The sequence below is a fragment of the Sphaerodactylus townsendi genome, linkage group LG09, assembly GCF_021028975.2.
Source record: "Sphaerodactylus townsendi isolate TG3544 linkage group LG09, MPM_Stown_v2.3, whole genome shotgun sequence".
In the NCBI taxonomy this organism is placed as follows: domain Eukaryota; kingdom Metazoa; phylum Chordata; class Lepidosauria; order Squamata; family Sphaerodactylidae; genus Sphaerodactylus; species Sphaerodactylus townsendi.
In genome coordinates, this window is record NC_059433.1 from 85,774,975 (window position 1) to 85,798,063 (window position 23,089).

General features: G+C 41.8%; 1 protein-coding gene across 3 annotated transcripts in view; it reads right to left on the reverse strand.

The window, feature by feature from the left end:
* GRHL2 (grainyhead like transcription factor 2) overlaps window positions 1-23,089 on the reverse strand; it is a 98,673-nt gene that overhangs the window by 69,224 nt on the left and 6,360 nt on the right. For 2 of the 3 annotated variants that reach the window (XM_048507773.1, XM_048507775.1), the window contains exons 2-5: window positions 8,384-8,573; window positions 5,090-5,157; window positions 4,066-4,453; window positions 3,081-3,136 (exon numbers count right to left, since the gene is read on the reverse strand). In XM_048507773.1, the coding sequence (XP_048363730.1) occupies window positions 3,081-3,136; window positions 4,066-4,453; window positions 5,090-5,157; window positions 8,384-8,573 (702 nt within the window). The remainder of the gene's footprint in view (window positions 1-3,080; window positions 3,137-4,065; window positions 4,454-5,089; window positions 5,158-8,383; window positions 8,574-23,089) is intronic. The other variant, XM_048507774.1, reaches the window with a different exon arrangement.

The window sequence follows — 23,089 nt, forward strand, 5'->3', positions numbered from 1 at the left end:
GCCAATGAATCCATCATAATACAACAACAGAGTACCTAGGTGCCCCTGCACATAGTGTAGATTTTCTTCTCCAGTGAATAAAGATAGTACACCTTAACAGCTATCTGGGATTAAGGAACTGGTTTTGTGTGCAGGCAGCATGGCTTCTAATGGAAGACACTGATAAAAATTGGTTGACTGTCCCCGTCTGAGTATCTCAGGACTGGAAATCAGTCTTAGAATTCAGATTTAGATAAAAACAACGTAGGTCTTACACATCCTAAACATGCACTTTGCCAGGAGTACTCCAAAGGAAAGCGGCAGCTGCTATTTCTAAGAGGTACTGAGTTTACAAGGAGCATAAGGCAAGATATGGTTTCCAAGTGAGCAGGATACCTATCCTGTACTGGCTATCAGAATCTGATGTTAGTGTAGGCACAGAGACGTTTCCATATGAAACATGCCTTATTAAGAGGTGAACACAAGGATCAGCTGTGACAATAGCACAACTGAACAATAATAAAACAAGCTTCTATCTTGATGTGCTGCATTCCGATAACCCTTTCTCTCAAAAATAAAGCTGTTAGCATGAATGTTTAAGGAAAACAAAACATCACAATACCAGAAAATGAGGAGGAAGTATTTCTTAACTTGAATTCTACTGTTATCCATCAGCCCCAGAAATGTTAAAATGATTCTCACTTTTTTTTCTGTAAAGTAAAATCAGGCTGAAAAGTAATTCTTTTTTTTAAAAAAAATTGTGCTGGTCAATCAATAGCAATGCAGCATTCTGTTTATGAACAGAGATGATTGCAAAACTCAAACATAATACACCTAACCAATTTTGCAATATCTTTCCTAGACCACAGGGGAAATTTTTTTCCAAGCATTCAAATTGTACCCTGGAGCAGAAATGAATGTAGGTATAGTTATTATACAGACCAATTTCTGATTTGTATTCTTTTGCTCTAGCTGCAATTACACTCAAAATCAATAGGAAAAACTCCACTGATCTTAGTGAGTGCTGGATTCAGACATTAGCTATATGACATCCATATTTTTAAAGCGATGAACACATGTGAATTTAGGAGATAATAAAACCTAAAGCTTTAAATTTTAGATTTTTTAATCTAGCAATATTGTAGCCCCCTTGAATTCAACATAAATCCAATGCAGATCTAATTCTGGTGCCTTGGTAACTATTGAAAACTACCCTTCTGCGGTACAGCTCTGTATCACACTGGTAATGTATGAAATGATGGGTCTCATGCGAGGCAGTTTTCCTTCTCAACTTGGCAGTCCACATTGTTTTCTCATCATGCGATACAGACTTCCAGGGAATATGTGTGAATGTTGAATCAGAGTGCCTGAAAGCTTTCCGCACAAATTGAACAGTTGCTTCTACCACTGCAATTCTGCCAGTGATCCATCCAGTTCAATACTGTCTATTTTGATGGGCAGCAGAACTACCGGTCTTTCTCAGCACCTGTTACCTAAGATCCTTCAATGGGAGATGCCAGACTAGTTCTGGTGGTTTTTCCGGGCTGTGTGGCCGTGGTCTGATGGATTTTGTTCCTAACGTTTCGCCTGCATCTGTGGATGGCATCTTCAGAGGTGTATCACAGAGAAAAGTCTGTTTCACACTCTGTGATTTTCTCTGTGATACATCTCTGAAGATGCCAGCCACAGATGCAGGTGAAACGTTAGGAACAAAATCCACCAGACCATGGCCACACAGCCCGGAAAAACCACCAGAACCAGTTGAATCCGGCTGTGAAAGCCTTCGGAGATGCCAGAGTTTGAAGCCATGAACATGTGCCCTCTTGTGGCTCCGTCCCAGAGCTCCACATCTTTCTTCTTGATGGGGTGGCCCATCTTGGCATTTAGATGCATCCATCCCATGGTCTCTGCTGGAGGGGTAAAGGGGGCCTGTGTCCTCCCTGCCCCAAATCTCCTCTTGTACAACTAGAAGCCAGTACACTCCAATCCCTCTCCCTTTTAAAGGCAGCACTACAAATGGCACACACCTTGTTGCAGCTTCCTTCCTCTCACTACCAGAAACATCTTAAGAGAAAGGAGGCCAATATGCAGATCAGTGTGGCCAGCCCCTGCTCTCTGAGCCCCCAACTAATCAGCTGTGACTTGGGCAGTGACTTTTTAAAATGGCTGCTTGCCACTCTGCTGGACAGGGGGTCCTCATAGGATTATCAGCCAATGGCAAGCAATCAACAAGAGTCTAGGGGCAGGGACATTGGGGGCACCATTGAGCAATGGCGCTATGTCACTTCTGGGGAAAACCTGGACGCAACATCACACCTCTAGTAACAGCCAGAAAGCATAGAGTTTCCAAGGATTCCTAGAGTGACAAGACATCACTTCTGGTTTCCCCCCAGAACTGACATAATGCCATCACCTGGTGGCAATTTCTCCCCTTCCTGGAGTGTGGAAAAATCAGGCAGCAGGAGTTGGTGAGATATTTTGCATCCCCAGAGGGTACATGGCAGGCCTTCCTCCTGGGTACAGATAAGTCATTGTTTGCATTGATGAACTGATTGGTTTTGAATTTGAGTACCAATATTAAATATGTATTGTTTTATTGCAAGACTTATGTGGCGAGTTGTTACTGTGAACATGTTTATGTAGACATTAAATATACTGTCATTTTGCACTTACAGTTTGCTATTCCTACAAAGTGTAGGCAAGGTATAGTATTTTTTTTGGATGCTGAAAGCCTTACTCCTGGCCTGTGTCAGAGTCTGCCCTGTCCATGACAGTATGGATCAAAAATAGTCACTCTGACAATATAATCTATGGAGTTTCAAGGAAGAACAGTAAAAATGCTCAGTTTTCAGGCTTTGATTTTCAATTCAGCTTTCTGTAAATTGAAGGAGTGCTTCAGTAGTTTTGACACCTTAAGTTCTTAGGACTTGCTGGGAGATAGATGAGGACAAGAAATGCCAAAAGATGAATCAGTGGTAGGGCTGCCACTAAGTATGGTACTAACAAAATGGTGACAAATTCGGAGTCTGTGGTCCATATATATTAACCTAAGGTCTGTCAGCAGAACTGTGCTTCAATTTTTCACCCTTACTACTACTTACCTAGCTGTTTGTTCATAGATATATTCCTCAGGCCCCACAGAGCCACTGCGAAATTTCTGGGGGGAAAAAACAAGAGAAATATGGATTTAAAAGTATCATTCAAATTATTCATGATATGATGACACTAAAAATTCACTTTTTAAAAGGCAACAAAGAAGAAAATGCTAACTAATCTCAACAGTTCTTGTATGCTTTTTACATTCAAGGATGACTCAGAGAAAAAACAACTTCCTTTTCCTTTCCTTACTTTTCTCCATTTCCTTCTTTCTATCTCTACTCCTGGAGGGCCTATAAATCTTGAGTCATTGTGGTCATCTGTCTGCAAGATTATAGACCAACCCATCATTACGACAAATCAGTATTATCGAGTAGATATTATAGTAGACTGCCATCTTTTAACTTAACATTAGTGATTATAGTTTTAATTCTGTGTTTTAACCTATATTATATCATACATATTGTTGTTGGAAGCTGCCCTGAGCTCGACTTGCTTGGGAAAGGATGGGGCATAAATTAAAATTTAAAATATAACTATAATTCACACAGAACTCCAGTTGTGTCTCGGTCCACCAGAAGAACTTTCAGTCAGATGTATGCCGCTAGTTCCATGGTCAATTTCAAGGTACACTGGGGCCCAATTTGATTTGGGCGGTGGAGTGTGGGGCAAGGGTGCATCCGTTTTCTCCCTCACACTGTTTTCCTGACTTGAGATGGTTTTTAGAGCCACTATTTGCCTCATAGCAGGTCTGAGGAAAACGTGATGGTGTACATGGAGGTTTACCTGATGGGGTAAACTGTGGCCTCAGGTCAGGAAAACAATATTTCATAACCTTCCTCACAGGATTATTGTGAAGGAAAGATTGCATTATCCCACCCAAATATACCATCCTGTGCTCCTCGAAGATATAAATGTGGGGACATAAAGTGTGAGGATCGAATAAAACGTGACAAACTACATCTACAGTGTCCCCATTAATAAACATACCTCTGCGCCGCCATCTTTGAAGGTATCACTGTAAGTACTATCGGGAGTACTGCGTTGGTCATCTTTCATGTAAGTCGTGTGGGGTGTGATGCTGGGCACTTCATACGGTGCATGCTCAAATATAACCCCCCGATGCTCTTCATTTTCACCTCTTGTATAAAGCACTGATGGAGCCATGTAAACTGGGGTGTAGTCTTCTGCTTTTACCACCGTCACAGAGACAGAGGTTGGGCTTCCGGACACGCTGGTGCTGAACTGCTCCCGTTTGGATGTCTCCAGTTGCTCCTGATTCAAAGAGAGATTCACAGGGACCGTTTTCAACACCTGGACTCTATTTTCACCATTGCTGTTCAGGTTACTCTGAGCTTCACTGGTGACAAGACAGCTTCTGAAAAAACAACAACAAAGTATCATGGACTGAAACCATTTCTGTTTTTGAAAAAAAAATCCCATAATAATTATTAGCAGAAACCATTTGTACCCAGATTACAGACTTGTGAGACTGCTATCCCAACTCTAAACATGTTTATTCAAATATCCCATTGATTTCAGTTAGACTTGTATGTCAAAGATTGCAGACTTGAGATCTACTATGTGCCTTCATATGGAGGACCAATCAGGAAATATCCCTGCAGCCTTGCTGTCAAAGTGAACACGAATAGATAGCTGCTCAGTACCAGATAGCTGCTCAGTACCAGATAGCTGCTCAGTACCAGATAGCTGCTCAGTACTCAGTACCAGAATCCTCCTGGCAGCCTCATCTACAAATGGCCACACTGTTTTATGCTCTCTGCCAATTACTTTAATGTCAGTATCTTGAGACCACTTCTTAAAGCTTTGCAAACTTCACCTTTTTCTCTCTGCTTTTCTTTTTAGCAAACATCACAGCTGCTTTCTTTCACAATATCGTTTCATGGTGTTTTGTTTTGATTTCTGGAGGCAAGAAAGAAAATCCCAAGCCATTCTCCTCCTTCCCTATATACATGCAGTAAAATTTTATGTATGCTCTTTTGAAATACTGTACCTTTTTTCTTGATCTTCTTGACTGTCACTCACTTTGTTAACAGGCAACAGTCTCTTATCTCTTGGAACCTGAAACAAGAGAATAGACACTGTATAGCTTCAGTACAGTCTTTTTTAAATCAATCTTTCACTGAGATTTGGGGTGGTGCACCTAGATTACAAAAAGAAATGGAGGCCAAACAACCAGACCCAACTTTCCAAACAAGCTTTATCTAGTCTTTGGTTGCCTGCAGAACTTTAAATCAAATTAGCATAAAAAGTTTGCTCATCGTGTTGCTTGTAAGGAAAAGAAAAGTATTAAAGATGTAAAAGAAAGAAGTCCATATGTTCATGTTGCTTCTCTTTTTGTGAACAAAGAGAGTAATGGTGTAGGACAACTGAACAAAATCATTGCTCTTCCCACTGTACCATTTGCTCTTTTGGGGGGGGGGGTGTCTCCGTTTGATGCAGCCCTCTTCTCTGGTATTTTGCTTCTCTCCTTGGCAATGTCATAGCGAATGGAGCCCCAGTGTTATGGGGCACAAGATCTAGACAGCACTAACTTTATGCACACAGACTTGTCATCAAAGTAAACATGGCTAAGTAGCTACTTTTACTAAAATCTTGGCAGTCTGTGAGGAGAAACTTGATAATATACTAGGAGGCCAGTTTGCTCGGCCAGCTACTCTTCTGAATCCTGGACAAGTAGCTACACAGCTTGGCCAGAGAACAGAGTTGCCTCTTATGAATACAAGAGGGGGCTATTCTTGTTATAAGGTGATATAGAATGAACGACAGGGAAGTAGATAGTCCTGTCTTCAGGTGGGGACTTTAACGAGAAAGCTTTTTAGACCCTTCCAGTTTCATGATTCACATTTGAAAAACATTGGCTTCCATACATCAGCATGTATCCTACCTGAAGTTCTTCCAAGTCTAAGGAACCTTCCTCCAATTTGTGGCTCTTTTGTCAGAGTCACTTATATGATAAAAGACTGTTCCTTAGGCTGGTAAAAGACTTCAAATTTTGCTCAGTGGAGTGGTAGGATTCATGACATCCCAGCTATAGCCCTCATAGAAGGCCACTGAGTTCATGTTTTGTGCAATTTCTAGATAAAAGATGTTGGGTAGAAGGGCCAGGAAAGAAGGAGGCAAGGTTAAGTTTTACACTCCACAAGTCCAGTGGTTCCCAAGCTTTTTTGGTATGGTAATCCACAAGTCCAAATTTACTTAGTAAATTTACTTGGTTCCATTTTCTACAGTGGCTAATCAGATGTTTTTGAGAAACAACTATGAACACCAAGTGAGTGGCACATGGACATACATAGCATTTGCATAGGAAGATTACATTTCGGCCCCTGATTACCCTTCTCTTCTCCATTATACCCTCCAATCCCCCCCTAAGACTCTAAGAGGCTCACTCTAGTGACCATCAGGACATGTTTTACTTGATCAAAACATATATGCAATGAAGAAAAAAATATCAACCAATATAAGACATGGAAAATACTGTTTCCAGAGTCAGATTTTGGTTTCCAAAGAGCAATAGAAAAAGCAGGGGGTGGTCATTACAGAGGGCTGGCTCACAACCCCCCATCAGAGGCTTCACAATCCACTTTTGGGTTCAGATCCACAGGTTGGGAAACATGACACTAGCGGGTCTGAGGGCAAAGTGAGAAGTGACAGGTTTGGCAGCAGATTACAGCCCCAATAGAAAGCAAAACTACGGCTTGGCAGAGGACCCCATCAAATTGTATGACAGTTTCAGGGTGGTTGTTTGTATGTTTGTTTTCTGGAGAAGCCATATCCTGGAGACTGGCATGGGGGAGGAAGACGGAATCGATTTCTTGGATTCATTCACAGTACAATAATCACCCCCAGAGCAATTTTCAGTGCACAAAACACTCTATACAATTGTAATGGCCTTCCATGCAATATTCCTTTATATGCAAACAGAACACTGCTGTGCCAAGTAGTCCTGAGCTGGCTGTGCACTAGCAAGGAAAGAATAAAGTCCACACAGATAATGCTGCCTTGGGAAGAAACTGATATTTTTCATTGTTAAAGAAATCCATACTGTGATAGAAAAGGAGAGATGGCATTCTAGCTATCAAATTCAAGAATGAAGAATTCAAAGGTGTCGCTCCCTTGAAGATCAGAGAGAGAGAGAGAGAGAGAGAGAGAGAGAGAGAGAGAGAGAGATATGGCTAGAAGGAAGTCCCTAGGTACAGCAATCTGGGATCAAAGAGATAGGAGCAGAACCATCAAAAGGAAAGAATATAGAAGGATCTGACCTGTTTGCCTTATTAACTCTATTGCTCCCTCTACAGTACTGGTGTATTAGGTGTAAATAGAGACTGCACTGTCCTTTCCTTCCAACAGAGTCTACACAGTCTCTTTCATCTGGGACCTTCAACTTGAGAGGAACTTAGACATGCTCTCATTGGAGCATGTATTTCATCTTTTGCAGTTTTTTAATCCTTCAGTTTTCCTGTACATAAACAAGCAATCACCAGTGGCGTACCAGGCTGAAATGGTGCCCGAGGGCATTGCCGGCTCCCTAACCCCACCCACGCCGCCTGGCTCCCTGCACCCCACTTACGGCAGCCAGCAGGGAGGCCGGGGGTGGGGCTCAGACGGGCACCACGGCGGCAGGCTGGCTCCTGGGCCGTTCGCTGCTGAGCCCCACCCCCATCCTTCCTGCAGGCCGGCTCCTGCCCTCCCTGGCCTCCAGCCAGCCGGCGAGCAGTGCCCCGGCACAGGAGGAGCCACTGGGCGCCTGCCCACATGACAAAACGTCATGCGCCCAGGGACATGGGATACTCAGAAAAATTGCACTGAAAATAATAAAATTACCTCCAATAGAAGTTAGTTGACTGCACCAATGCCTTAAAATTCTGTTTACAGCCATTCTAAACAGTGTCTTAAGGATTTTCCCTTTACAGTCTGTACTTCAGGCCCTTTTTAGCGTGGCCACTAGTGCAAAATATGTGGTCATGGAGATGTTAAAGCCTTTCCTTACACAATGATATGGAAATGTATAGCTGTTGGCCTGTCTTCATTTGATTTGATCATTTTGTCGTTTGTTTTTTTATGATTGGGCCTCTGGTGCAGTTCCAGGTTCCCTGCTCCATGCTTCCCACATTTTAATCATCTGCACATAGCACAATTTACCTGTGTTTTCTATTGTTCTTTGACCCTACCCACGTGAATGCAGTTGACGAAAATAGGGGAAGGCAACCTAAAATTACTCCAGTTGGCTGCAAGAATCATCTCAACAATGTCAGGGAAAGAGAAGTAAATTACTGCAAGTCCCTACCTTATAATAATCATACAGTAATCCAAGAGCAGCAGCACTGTCCTCATCACCATTTATGCTCATCATAGCCTTAGTGGCTGCTGTTAAGGGATTCTCCAAGTAAGACTTCCAGGCTTCATCTTCACTTGTATAGGCTCTTCTAGAATTGAACGGAGCATCACTTGGCACAATGGTCACAAGCCGGTTTTTACTGTAGATTTGAAACAGGTGTGGTCATGTTAAAGCATGCAATGGTTCCCCAAAAGACTTTAACTGCAAATCCACAAATCACATTCTTAGATAGGATGAGAAGACAATATGACAGTCAAATAGATGGACTTTGTTGTTGTTTTTAAACAGTGAAGAAGTAGACAGGATTTCATCTACACAAGTTTCTACTAAAACACAAATAGATATATACTGAGATATATAGATATATATAATTATTGAATATAATGGATATATATAATTATATATTGAAAATGAAACCCCCAATTTGAGTCTAGAATACATACTGGTAAACTATTAGTTTTCAAACAGCTCTATTATATTTATATTACACTGTTTTGGCCATACCACACTGGAGGTGGATTTTTCATCTGGACGGTTGTCTGTCTACATGTTATATGCTTTCTATGTGGTTTCTATGTGGATACACAGTTTGTACTGTATGACTTCTTATCAGTGTATTTATAATATCTGTGCATCCACATTATGATGCTTGGTTGATTGCCTATAGTCAAGGTGTAGTAGACTGCACTGTTAAGAACTATTAGTTTTCACCAGCTATTAACTTCTTCACCTTTTTTTCCTGAATAAATGTAGATTGTAAAAAAGCCCATTGTTCCTCAGGCTTCAAAAGTGATTGGTTAGAAAACCAGTATAAATTAGCTGGTTTCTGAGAGAATTTTCTTGCTTTTCTCTTCTTTTATTAAAAAAAAAAGCATCTTAGCAACCATTGTGCACATTCAAAACTCACTCTGGACAGCTGGAAGAGATGAAGCATGCTTAAGGAGGGTAACTGAATAAAAGCTGTCCCATTTCTTTACCACCAATTTTAATGGTTTGCAGCAGAAACAGTACTGCAGATCTCTGAACCATGATTCTTTATGGCATGTATTCCTCTTTCTTTGCCATGCAGTTTGGTTAACATCAACCAAGGTTCCTAATCTTAACCAGGATTCACAAAACCAGGGTTTGAAGTATAAATCATGGTTAAGGGGGCATCTCATTAGAGTTAACTATGGTTAGGTTTGTGGCACATCATGTAACATAAAACCATTGTTTAAAATAGACAGAAGTGTTGTGGCTCAGCATTACAGCATCTGTCTTGCATTCTGAAAGTCCCAGGATCAATCCCTGGTATCTTTATATTACAAAGTAGGCAGGAGGTAGTATAAAAGACTGCTCTTTAAGGAGACCCTGGAGGGTGGCTGCCAGTTAAGTAGACTGTACTGACCTACACAGAATCATATCGGAAGAGACCCCAGGGGCCATCCAGTCTGACCCCCTGCCAGGCAGGAAAACACAATCAAAGCATTCCTGGCAGATGGCCATCCAGCCTCTGTTTAAAAACTGCCAAAGAAGGAGACTCCACCACTCTCCGAGGCACCCTCCAAGGGTCTGACTCCGTGTAAGGCAGCTTCATGTGCTTTAGATACAGACACTACAAAGCTGCCAGTCTCCTACTCTTGGTTAAAAGGTTGCCAAATCTGCAGTGTGCAGTTTTTACCAGTTTGTGGCATCATCTCATTTAATTGCGGAGAAAAGAATGCCCCTTAAGCAGAGAAAAAGTTGACTTCAAACTGGTACCAAAATCCCAAAACTGTTGTTAACTATTAAAGTCACCCATGTAAACCAAATGACCCCTAACAAACAATGCTACTTGTTGCATTATTGATGATAAGTCTGCACCAATGTTTTCCCCATTTTGATTTTTGGATTAAAAAAGGCATCTTTTAAAGAGGGTAAAATATTTTGTCCAAATTGTGAGAATGTTCTCCCCTATAAGCAGCTGTTTCGGTGATTGGGGCTTCTTTCTCCCTCCTTTAAATCATCCCAACCAATCAGGGATCACATGGCGAATTATCGTGATCATGACATCACAGTGCTCCACAGCCAATCAGATATTGCTACACACTGACATCTTGGAAGGAAAACTAAACAGATTCAGATAAGCAACAATGCTATCTGAGAAGCAAAACATTTTTGTTCCCATCTGAGACAATTACTTAAAATCACTGAGAGCCTGGGGGCTGCCAAAAATTTGAAATTAACTCCTAGCTGGTAACCAAATTCTGAGTCACACAGAAGTGTGACCACTTGAAAACACTGTCATGTGCAGGCTGTTCCATATGGCAAAACATTTGCATGTGACAGGTCCTCACACCTGCAGTAATTTTTAACATGCAATCCCTGACCCCTCTTTTTTGTGGTAGCATTGAGAATAATTGCTGAATATATATGAGGAAACGCTCATATGATGTGTTCACTATATTTAACTGCCTCCTTCCCATGGCTGCATTTTCAAGTAGCTGTCACACCACACACTATAGATGTAAATCAGGCCCAGAGTCACAAGTTGATGCTGCAAGAGGGGAGGTTTTCAGGGTCAGAGATCTGAAGGAGTCTAGGAAAGGAAAGCTTGGTAGAACATGTTGGTTGGCTCAGAGGTGAGCATGCAAATAGTATAGTGGAGTATAGTGGACACAGATTCTAAGAAGCACAGAAGTAGCAGCTGTCTGGTGGCAGCAAGGTCTTTTGTAAAAGATGAATCATTCAACCTGAAGGCTCAGGCTAGAGTCAGAAGCTTTATGGGCCCAGATCCCCACAGGTTCAAACTGTGGTCTGTAAAGTTAAGTTATGCGGGAAAAGTACATCAGATGAACCCGCAAAAGAGCCCTTGCAGAGGCATGTCTAAGTCTTAAGGCTTGTTCTAGATCCGATAAATGCTATTCTGGTGTCAGTGTCTACAGAAAAGGTCCACTCATGTTTTAACTATCCATTAGAGTAAGTTGCCTGTCATTCCACTGATTTATTTGAGGGTAAATACAGACTTCATGTCAACCTCTGAAGAAAAACCCAATTTTCTTATGGAGGAACAAGAATTCATTTTCCATAGAGAATCCCATTTCTTTGGTAGATAACACTGTCATGTTGCATTCCTTAAAGAATAACATAATATTCCCCGTCACATGAGTACAATATATGAAGAATTATATTGACAAAGAATAATTTCATCAAGAGTCAATGCAATCCAAAAGTTTGTTTTAATTTAATTTCGCATAACAGTACAGTTAAATGCTATTAAATTCCATAACAGGTGCAATGTAATCATATAATTTTGGTTATATTCTGCAAAGACATTTTATGTACGAACTGTTCCTCAAACAGGTTCAGAACCTGAGAAGTCTGAACTGGTGCTTTGAGTGTGATCTCACTCCATTTACTTGGAGTGATAGCTTGATCTAACCCTTGCCTAAAATAAAGGTGGCCCATGCGAAGCTGACTTATACCGAGTCAGACTGTTGGGCTATCAAGGTCAATATTGTCTACTCTGATGTGGCTCTCCAAGTTCTCAGCTACTGCCTGATCTTTTAAACCAGAAATGCGAAGGAACTGAAGCTAAGTTCTTCTGTGTACAAAGCAGAGCTTTGTCACTAAATCAGAGTCTCTGACAAAATGGTGGTTGAAGATGATAGCCAAGTACGACTGTGTAATTGATAAAACCCACCTAAAATAACATTTCCTGTAAAGCAGTAGAATGAACCTCAGTGATGCCTGGGAGAGAGGAGGTTTCAAGATTAATATTGCACCATAGGTAAATTACGACTTACACAAAGCTCACATGAATTAAAAATCTGGCGGGTGGGGGGAATCACAGCCCTAATTTGACTTCTTAATTAGAGACTTGAATTCTTAATTTCTCTTGATTACTTTAGTTAAGGTAGCGATAGTTAAGGGTAAGTTTTGTAAATTCTACATTTTTATACTTCGTCTTTTCCCCAAAATCCCTAAATTTAATGGAACTTTTAAGGGGAAACATAAACAAAATATAAATGTGAGCTGATGGAATAAGAATCAATTTCTCAAAGTTCATTTCAGTTCAGCTGCACTTGGCCGAGTCTGAAACCTTCCTCCAGCTGAGGAAGACTTCCTCTTTGGGATGGAGGAAGGGTTCAAACTTAGCTGAGAAGAGTGCTGCGACGGATTCACCCACATGAGCCCAGCCATTTACTCTTAATACCTGTAAGTTATCATGAGTACAATCATCCACTGATCTTCCAAACTAAGTAGTTAGTGAAACAGACAAAGAGCTGCCTTCCAGTTCTTGGATACTAAAGATGTGTTAGATTTGATGCAAACAGGTTTGGAGATCCCCTACAGGGGTCTGCAACCTGCGGCTCTCCAGATGTTCATGGACTATAATTCCCATCAACCCCTGCCATCATGGCCAATTGGGAATTGTAGTCCATGGGCTGATGGGAATTGTAGTCCATGAACATCTGGAGAGCCGCAGGTTGCAGACCCCTGCCCTAGAATTACATCTGACTTCCAGACTACAGAAATCACTTCCTCTAGGAAAAAAATGGCAGCTTGGTAGGGTGGACTCTATGGCATCACATCCCTCTGAGCTCCCTCCCCAAACTCTGCGCTCCCCTGGCTCTGATCCCAAATCCCTAGGAATTCCCCAGCCTCAGATACAAAGGCTTGGGCTAGGATAAGGTGACCAGATGGTCATCTTTGTGAACCGGGATGGGGTAGGCGGCCGCGCGCACGTGCGCAGCCGCAGGAGCGCACTGCCTTCTGGGGCGCTGCTGTTTCCCACCCTGTCACAGGGCGAGAAACGGCAGCACCCCAAAAGGCCGTGCGCATGCGGCCGCGCACGCGGGAGGCTGCCGCCCTGCCTTGCGCCCCAGAAGGCAGTGCGGCAGCCTCCCAAATAATCGGGACAATGGAAATAACCCGCGGACAAATTGCGTGAAGGCGGGACTGTCCCGCCAAAAGCGGGACGTCTGGTCAGCCTAGGCTAGGAGCATGTTCCAGTGCACAGCCTCAGTTTCCATTTGCAGAGCTGTGTGTCCCTGCTCCAGCAGGATTTTCTAGCAACTAAGGATTATATTTTTAAGAAATACAAAGGACTCTAGGAAAGGCAGTGTATACTTTTCTTTCCAATTATCCACTTCTGACTCTCCTTGACATTGATGAGGCAGGGAGTTTCCTTTGAGTTTCAGAGGCAACTGGAAACAAAGAACAATGAAGGGGTCTCCTACTTCGTCATCTGGTTATGTAATCAACCCAGACAATGAATACATGCTGGTTTTGGAACTGTATGTTTTTGCTTCGCACAAGAGGCTATAACTGCTGGATTGTTCTTCTAATCCTAGAAGAGCCACTTCCCTCTAGCTGAGTAGTTTTTGTTAGAATTCCTCTCCTCTGAACAAAGGCTCTGCATTAATCATGTGCAACTATGATACAGACAGCTGCAGATTGTGAATGCTGTATCCGAAGTACCCACTTAGTTTATCAGCAAGGGCTGTAGAACTGTTCCAGATTGTCTGATGGGAGAATTCTATGTCCTACAAAGGGCAGGCCTTAAATTAATCCTGTGATCACCCTCAAAAACTATCCTCAGTACCTAAACTTGGCCTAGCAGCATGTACAAAGAGAAATATCCTCCGATAGTACGCAGAGCTCGAACAGTGGTCACCTCAGGAACTAATGATGAGAGCTAAGAAGATCAATTCACACAACTCTTGGATACACAGTTCAAGCATTCATCCCTAACAGCCTGAAAAACTGCAGTAGCAGTTGGCTACCAAACCCTGATTTCTGCTAAGTTCAACAAAAGTTGCCTGTAGTCACAGTGTGGCTGAAAGTCAGTACAAGCTGACAAAAACTGCAGGTGTCACTGGTTCACAAAACCATGTGACTAAGTCCTGAATCAGTCCTCTGTCTGACTATAACCACAGCTACAGAGGTTGGTGGCACAAGCAAAAAGAGCTTGAAATTACCATGGATCACTCTACAAAATCATATTTCTGTGCAGTGGCATTGAATTCCTACATCAGGCATTATTAGGAAAGAGGCTGAGCTAATGAAGCCAGTATCATAATGCCATTCCACAGATTTACAGTATGGCCACAGTTGGAATATTGTACGTTGTATTGCCGGAAAGTATAGAAAGGTTGAGCAAGATGATGAAAGGAACAGAACATATTTCCTGTGAGGAAAGGCTGGGAGTTTTTTAGCTTTCATTTTTTTAAAAAAGAAAGGGAACAGGACAGAGGGTTATAAAATTTTGCATAAGGTGAAGAAAGCCGACAGAGAAACCTTTTTCTCCCTCTCCCCTAGCGCTCAGTGAAGTTGATGGGCAGTATGGACAGATAAAAGTAGCTCTTCTCCACTTGAAGAACAATCCACTTGTGGAATGCACAGAGGCATAAGGTAACAATGACTAGTAGTCAGCCAGCGTGGTGTAGTGGTTAAAGTGTCCGACTAAAATCCCCACTCTGCCATGGAAACTTACTGAGTGACCTTGGGTCATTCACATACTCTCAGCCTCAACCCTGCTAAGTATTTGGATGGGTGACCTCCAAGTAATACCATGGCATGACACACAGGCAGGCAATGGCAAACCATTTTCCAGTATCTCTTGCTCTAAAACCCTTGCCCTAAAAACTCATAAGTCAGCTGTGACTTGATGGCAAAAAAGGAGAGAAGAGTTTGGATTTATACCCCACCTTTCTCAACTATAAGGAACATAAGAACATAAGAAAGAGCCAATTGGCCATGCTGGCAGGGGCTGATGGGATTTGTAGTCCATGAACATCTGGAGAGCCGCAGGTTGCAGACCCCTGATCTATTCCAGCACTCTGCTACGTGCAGTGGCCCACCAGATGCCTTTGGGAGCTCAGGGGAGAGGGAGAAAGAGGAGTCTCAAAGCAGCTTACAAACTCCTTTTCTTCCTCTCCCCAAAACAAACAGCTTGTGATATAGGTGGGATTGAGAGAGTTCTTACAGAAATGTGACTAACCCAAAAATGTAAGAAAGTTGAGAAAGTGGACATATTCATGGAGGATAAGTCTATCAACAGCCATTTAGCTATAATAAGTAAATGGAAACTCTACATTCATAGTTTATGCCTAATAAAGGTTTTGGATTTGGATTTTGGACATTCATAGACAGAACCCATTTGAATACTGGTGCCTCATCACAACAGCAGGGGAAGGCTTTAGCCTTTGTGTCCCATTTGGTAATCTGTCTAGTCAATGCCAAATCAGATGCTGGACTAGATGGACTGTTGGTCTAATCTAGCACAGCTGCTCATATATCCTTAATTCTGCAGGATCACAGAAAACTCAGTTCATTAGCATATACCACTTATGTAAATATAGTTGATGTACACTAATTAGTTTCTGTAACTTATGACCCCATCCTAAGCAAGTATGCTCAGAATCCTATTTGGGGCTATTCAGTAGGGTTCGCTGCCAGGAAAGAGTATGCTATTACTCTGTTTTTTCTATTCATAAAGAGAACATAAATATTAAAAAGAGCACTGACTACACACATTTTAATTCAACTGTAATGCCTGTATTTCAACAGAAGTTGCCCACAAACATACAAGAATATCTGCATGCCCACAAAGGGTAGAAACTTGATTTATTAAAAAAAAAAAAGCACACAGGAAGGTTAAGATTCTCAGTACCCAACACAGTGTTGTGGTTTTCTCGGGTACTGAACTTGAGTTACCTTGGTATGGAATTATTTTATTTTTCGTGCACAGAACACACCACTCTTCCCTTAACTCTGCATAGCCATTTCCCCCAGAAACAATATCCACTTTTTCTGGTTACTACCAATTACTGAAGCTCTTCCTTGGCCTTTTTGAAGAGCATTCATTGCTGCTTATCTGAACACTACTGAAATAACTTTTTATAGGCACCATTTCCAGAAAGTGAGTGGCAGAAGGACTACGGGGGAGGGAGATAAGGCACGGGAGGAGAGGATAAAATGTGGAGGAGAGTCTAATGATTACATTTTAAATGGCACTCTTCAACTGTAAGGTTCAACAACTCTGCCAACTGGAGAGAATGCACCCAGACGCTCTTCCCCTCCCCACCTAAAAGTGCTTGCTTCTTTTTGTAGAAAAGTGTGGGTAAGACTAGCTATCTTGATGTAACTAACCTCAACCTAGCCTTGACCTTTTCCTGAGGCTAGGCTTCATTGACTTTGATGTAGCAGCTAATTGAGAATGACCCAGAAGGCAGATGCAATCTCTAAATTAAGCAAATCTGAAGCAGTCAAACCTGAAGTCACTCAAAATGCAAGATGGGACCTGTCCAAAGGTGGCAAGGAACTCGTTAGATAGGGTTGCCAACATCCAGGTAGTGGCTAGAGATTTCTTGGGATTATCACTGCTTTCCAGGGGAAAGAGACCAGTGCACCTGGACAAAAAAGCTCCTTTGGAAGGTGGATTCTATGGCATTATACTCCATTGAAGTCCTTCCCATTTTAAATAATGAGATGGTGAAAGGGATCAAAATGAATTCTTTCTGGCTTCCTTCTAATATCATGAACAGGAATTCTACAAACAGCTGGAAGAAGGAAGTGTCCTTTGGGTCAATACCTGGAGTCAAGAAGTTGACCTTGGAAGGAAAAGAGTAGAGAAAAATGGGGTGGTACCCATGCTAAAAATTGTAATATCCATTTGTTCTGATCCACATTCTTGGATGTGAAAACAAGATATGTGTTGGCAGAACAAGTAGTTTACAGGGCAATCCAGAACAGAGTTACTCCAGTCTAAGCTTATTGAACTCAATGGGCTTATGCTGGAGTAACTCTTTGGGATGGCACTGATCGCGACTTGGATCTTGTGAATAAGTTGGGTGCGCACTAGATACTCCAAGCCATGGAGCATGCTTCCTCTTCACTAAACCTTCTGTTTGCACATGATCAATGGCTTTCAGTGGGCCCTTGAGCAAATGGAAGTGCTTATACAAGAGGAAGTAGGCTCATGGTAGATACTCTAGCGCAGGTATAATTCGTTCATAGGATTTAAGCCAATGTGTTTGAGACCAATGTGAAGAAAGAAGGACAGTTTTAAGAAATTAATCATGGCATGTTATGTTATATACACAGTTCATTTGCTTTTATGGGGTAGTACCCACATATTAGAATATTTGTCCTCATTCAACTGGTTTGCTTATAGTCTCAACAAGAAAATAGCCCATAAAAGCAAATCAAGCAAGCTTGCACTGAGAAAACATCCAGATCTACTCTGCTTGGACGTAGCCAAGTTACTGTATTCGTACAAAGGATTATTCTTGAAGAAACTGTAAAGCAGAGAGTTGGGACAGTTAAATCTATCTTATTTTCAGATTTGTAAGGATCTGCAAAGACATTTTAGAGGGAAAGAATCCTCTGCTAACTGTTTTAGTAATTACCTTAAAAACATTTTCTGTCAGATGATCTTGAGGAGGCATTAGCTGATATTTAATTGCAGAGCGAAGTTTTGAAAAACAAATCCCCCCCCTGTTTTCTGTCACCATAATTATCCAGAAATTATAAAGATAAATGGAAAATCTGTCAAAAGGCACCAAAAACATTTCTGCCAATGAAGATCTGAAAGAGCAAGATGAACACCATCCATTGTGGTGCTGTGTTCAGGATAAGCACAGAAAGCACAGACGCAGGCTGGCTCCATCTTTTCTTTTATCAAACACTAAGCCTCATTCAAAACTGGTCATATGGAATGTAAGCAAATGCACCTCAGACTAGATCTAATGTGCATGTCTTTCTTTGCTACTAGAACCTCATCACAAGTAAGTCTTATAGTAAGCCTAAGGCAGTGGTGGCGAACCTTTGGCACTCCAGATGTTATGGACTACAACTCCCATCAGCCCCTTTCAGCATGGCCAGTGGCGTGCTGGAAAACTGATATTGTAATCCTGCTTGTATAAGAGCTCCTCCTGAGCCTTCTCCTGTGGTACCCTATCTTTGGAAAAGTTGAAGGGAGCAGGAAAAGAGGAAGACCCAACATGAGATGGATTGACTCTATAAAGGAAGCCACAACCCTCAGTTTGCAGACCAAAGCAAGGATATTAATTACAGGATATTGTGGAGGTAATTAATTCATATGGTCAGAACCAGAAGTGACTTGATAGCACTTAAAACCCAAAGAGTGCACCACAAATGCTGACTTTATGTCACTTTGTGGATTTGTGTAGGTTTTTGTAAAACTGTATATTGTCAAGATGATCCACCTAGCGTCCACAGAAATGTACAGAAAAGTAGTGGGGAAATCAAAGCAACAGAGAAAAAGATAGCAAGTATATCCTCAAGGGCAGTTTAGCAAAAGATGTGAGAATGTCATTTGTAAACACCTCCTGCCTGGCCATTTGCTCGGGAGCAGCACCAACCCAGGATTCTTTAAAAGGATCGCTTGTTTAGTGATTGGGGGAAATCACACAGGGCAGACTTGTTTTGGGGGTGGGATCGGTGTGAAGTCCCCCCACCAAAACCGGTTATTTAGCATCCCACACCCATGTTTATTGGCCCGTGCAGAAGGGGCCTGTGTTTAGACAGATAGATGGACAGACATACACATACCAGTGCCATCCGCATATTCAGTAGCTCAGCCACTTTGAACCATGTGGAAAAGCCAGATAAAAATGTTTTAAATGAAATATGGAAATATTTGGTATTACTAGAGACAAAGCAAATGATAAGTAACTTGAATAATTGAAATAACCACAGCAGAGAGGTGCAACCTTATACAAGATTGATTCTGCTACCTGCAAGAGGCACCCTTGACAAACTGGATCAAGAGTAGTCAAATAAGAGTCCATCTGCTGCTCTCTATAAAAGTAGGCTCCAATTTCTCCATAAAACATAAGACCATTCTTGTTCTTATACTATGATGATGTCATTGTCACTATGCATGAGCGAAATGGAGGACCTCCTTTTAGATAACATGAGTGATCAACCACACAAGCGAAGAAAAGTGACAATGGAGTGCTGTGTGGTTTCCGGGCTGTATGGCCGTGTTCTAGCAGCATTCTCCCCTGACGTTTTGCCTGCATCTGTGGCTGGAATCTTCAGAGATCCTCTGAAGATGCCAGCCACAGATGCAGGCGAAACGTCAGGAGAGAATGCTGCTTCTTAAAAAACCAATTTTAAAAAAATCACTAAACAAGCGATCCTTTTAAAGAATCCTGGGTTGGTGCTGCTCCCAAGGTAATGGCCAGGCAGGAGGTGCTTTACGTCAGGTGAGAATGCTGCTAGAACACGGCCATACAGGCCGGAAACCACACAGCACTCCAGTGATTCCAGCAGTCCAGTGATTCCAGCAGTCCAGTGATTCGACAATACAAAAGTGACAATATTTTAAGGATGTCGATAAAATTTAAGTGGTGCAAGGATCCCAGAATCCTCTACAATGTCACAAGGGACTATATATTTAACAGTAAAATATACTGCGGTTGTTAAATTTGCTTCAGTCTCTTTTCCACTCTCTCTTTGATGTTGGCTCCCACACTGCTCCATCTTCAAGTTTTAAACAAATAAATTGAAATTGAAAAGTCCTCCAGACAGGGGCCGGTCATTTGTTCACATTACTGAGTCAGGCGCCATAAGCAGTGGTGGTATAAAAGTCAGACAAACATTTAAGAAGTGTCTTTGGCTTCTTGGACTCAACAAAATATTCTTCAAACCTCAATTTTAAAAAGTACTATCTGGATTATGGAGGCACCAACCTCCCCCAGCAATTTGGAACTAATCAGGGATGAGGAAACAGCGGGCTGAGAGCAGAGCATTCTTCCAAGCAAAGAACCTCTTTGGCCAGAGGAATATTCTGCTATTAGCTGAACTTCTGCTATTAGCTGAGGTAAAATATGCCCCACTACTTCTGAGGGCAGACTAAATGTTACAGTTTTTAAGGAGTCAGGCCTGGGTCCCCTGGACACAACATGTTCCTCGCAGCCGGGAATAACTCACCCCACCCCCCATGGAGTTTTTGCATGGGAAAAAGGCTTGAAGAGAGGAAGTCACCCTTCCTTTCCCCATGGTAATGTTCCAAGGTTTTTTTCCTCTCTCTCTCTCATTTTAAGAAGCCCTTCCCTGAGGCTGATGTGTGACTACAGGGAACAAAAGTTGGGTCTGGGAAACTCAGACACAACTTTGTAAAAATTGTAATGTTTAGTTTGGCCCTAGGAAGCGGAGCCAGAGTTTGGTTGATGGTTTGCAGTAGGCCACCACACCAGTCCTGCAAGTCTGTTTCCACTAGCAGCAATCAGGACAGGGACAGTCCCTATACGGGTTGCAATTAAGAGTGAATAACAATACACAAAGCTCTTTGTCTGGAAGCAACAAGAAGTTGGAGTCATCCCTTCCCACTGCACTGCCTTTCTACTCTTGCAGGAGTCAGGTTTAAATCTTTAAATCTGTGGAAGGAATTCAGCCCAGACAGGTTTTTAGACAGAAGGGCTCCAGCAAAACAGATACAGTCAAAATAGCTTTAGGGGTAAAATCATGTTTCCTTATTTTAATTGTGAGAAGCAATTTCTCTTTTAGGTTTAGAAGGCTTTTGCATTGTCATCAGGCTTGTCAACCTCTATGGAAAACTATAATGAAATATTGATTTTAACTGCAGGTTATTTGTGCATGTTAAAACTTCTTGGCTACAAATAAAGTTGTTAACTCGAAAGAGTAAGGTGGAAGTTATTTATTGGAGACTAAGAGTTTGGAAGGGGACATCAGAATGTCAACATTTTCAAACTCTCCAAGTCGGTGTATACAGCACAGTTGTGAGATCCAGTTACCAAACAAGACAGAGAATACTGTGCTGGCTGAATGGATACAATGGGGGCAGGTTAGTCCAAACATCAGAACGAGGAACACAATGCAAAACAGTTTTTTTCTGTTAAATAGGGCCAGTTGGAGAGTATGCAAAAAGAAAACACTGTATTTTAACCTATTTTGTTAATTATAGTTCTTTAAAGTGGCAGTCCTATGCACACTTGCCTTGAAATAATCTCTATGAATAATGTGAAACTTACAGTACACTACTTTCAATTTATACTAGTTGATGCAAATTTTGTGATGTTGTATAACTGGATGTTTACTGGATTACAGCCTGTATTTTTAGTTGTACCAGGCTCCACCCTAATAACAGTAGCAATTATATTTGTGCCACCACAGAAAATTTCTACAGGATTTACAAAATGAACTCTAACATAAACAGAAGATATGTGAAGTTTCTGGCATAGGGTTTTTTTTAAAAAATTCTGCACTAAAGAGAACGTATAAAACATGTTGAATTGCTTGCAAAACATACCTCTGTAAAACTTTTCCTGACCCAATTGCTGAATGGGATACAGAAATAACTAACCATGATTTCTTCTCTGCGCCTGGAGTATTTCAAAATACATAAAGACAGCCCCAATTAAATGGACATGAACTGACATGATGCTGAACTGCTATTCCCTCTTTTTCAGCTTTCAAGAATTTCGCTTGAAACTATAAAGAAAATGCTGCTATTTGGAAGAGAAAAAAGATCACCTCTACCAAAATACATTCTAACAAGATACAATTACTAGAATCCAATACATAGAAATGGGGCGGAGGGTATTTTTTTGCTTTACTTTGATTAAAAGTTAATCTGTCTCAGCCAACTTTTGTGCTTCTCTTTTATTTATACTGACAACACATGGAGACATGTTACGTCCACTTGTAATCATTGTGAAACTACCTTATATGGAGTCATACCACTAGTCCAGTGGTGGCGAACCTTTGGAACTCCAGATGTTATGGACAACAATTCCCATCAGCCCCTGCCAGAATGGCCAATTGACCATGCTGGCAAGGGCTGATTGGAATTGTAGTCCATAACATCTGGAGTGCCAAAAATTTGCCACCACGACACTAGTCCTATCTCAGACTTCAATCTATCCAGACCCAGGACACATTTTAATCCCAAGGTGGCAACTTGGGACCTACTAAGCTCCAAAGCACATGGCATCACGGTCGTGTGAAAGGAAGGGGATAGAATTATGACCTCATCGGGCTAAGCCAAAGGTAGCAAACACAGGCAATGCAAGCCCAAAACCAAGGGGTGTATCTGAGCATGGAACAAAGCAAGGGTCAGAGCCATGGGGAAATCCTTTGCTAATGAGTGCTTCCCCACTGCTTCTCTCAAGTGGCTTGCAAAGAGAGGCAGAGGGCATGGTCTCCCTCTTAATGCAAGTGGTCTTTTCAAAGAGCAACAACCCCCCTCCAAAAAAATACCCAGGCATTTTCATTTTCTACAAAGATTCTTTGAATGGAATGCCACAAACTAAAGCCAGGGATGGCCTGTGAAAAACAAAATCAGAGTGGCGAATCAGTGTTCCAAGTTGTCCTATCTTGGCCACAGGTCTGCAATCAGAACTTGAGTCCTGCTGAAGCCAATTAAACTTCGTCACTTGATGGTGTAGCAAAATCCCTGAAATTTTCACTGTATGCAAGTTTGCCTAGGACAAGCATCCAATGACAGCACCAATGACTTGGCTCTCGCTTCCTCCATAAACTTTCCTTTCTCTGTGTCCATGATAGTTACAAACAGGCCATTCCAGGAGGTCCATGCAATTTATTCTACAGCAAAAAAATACCACATTGCACCCCAAAAGTTAAATATCAAGCAGCAGCCCTCCCCCATACAGTTAACTTATTCAGTAGCTCTCCATTGAT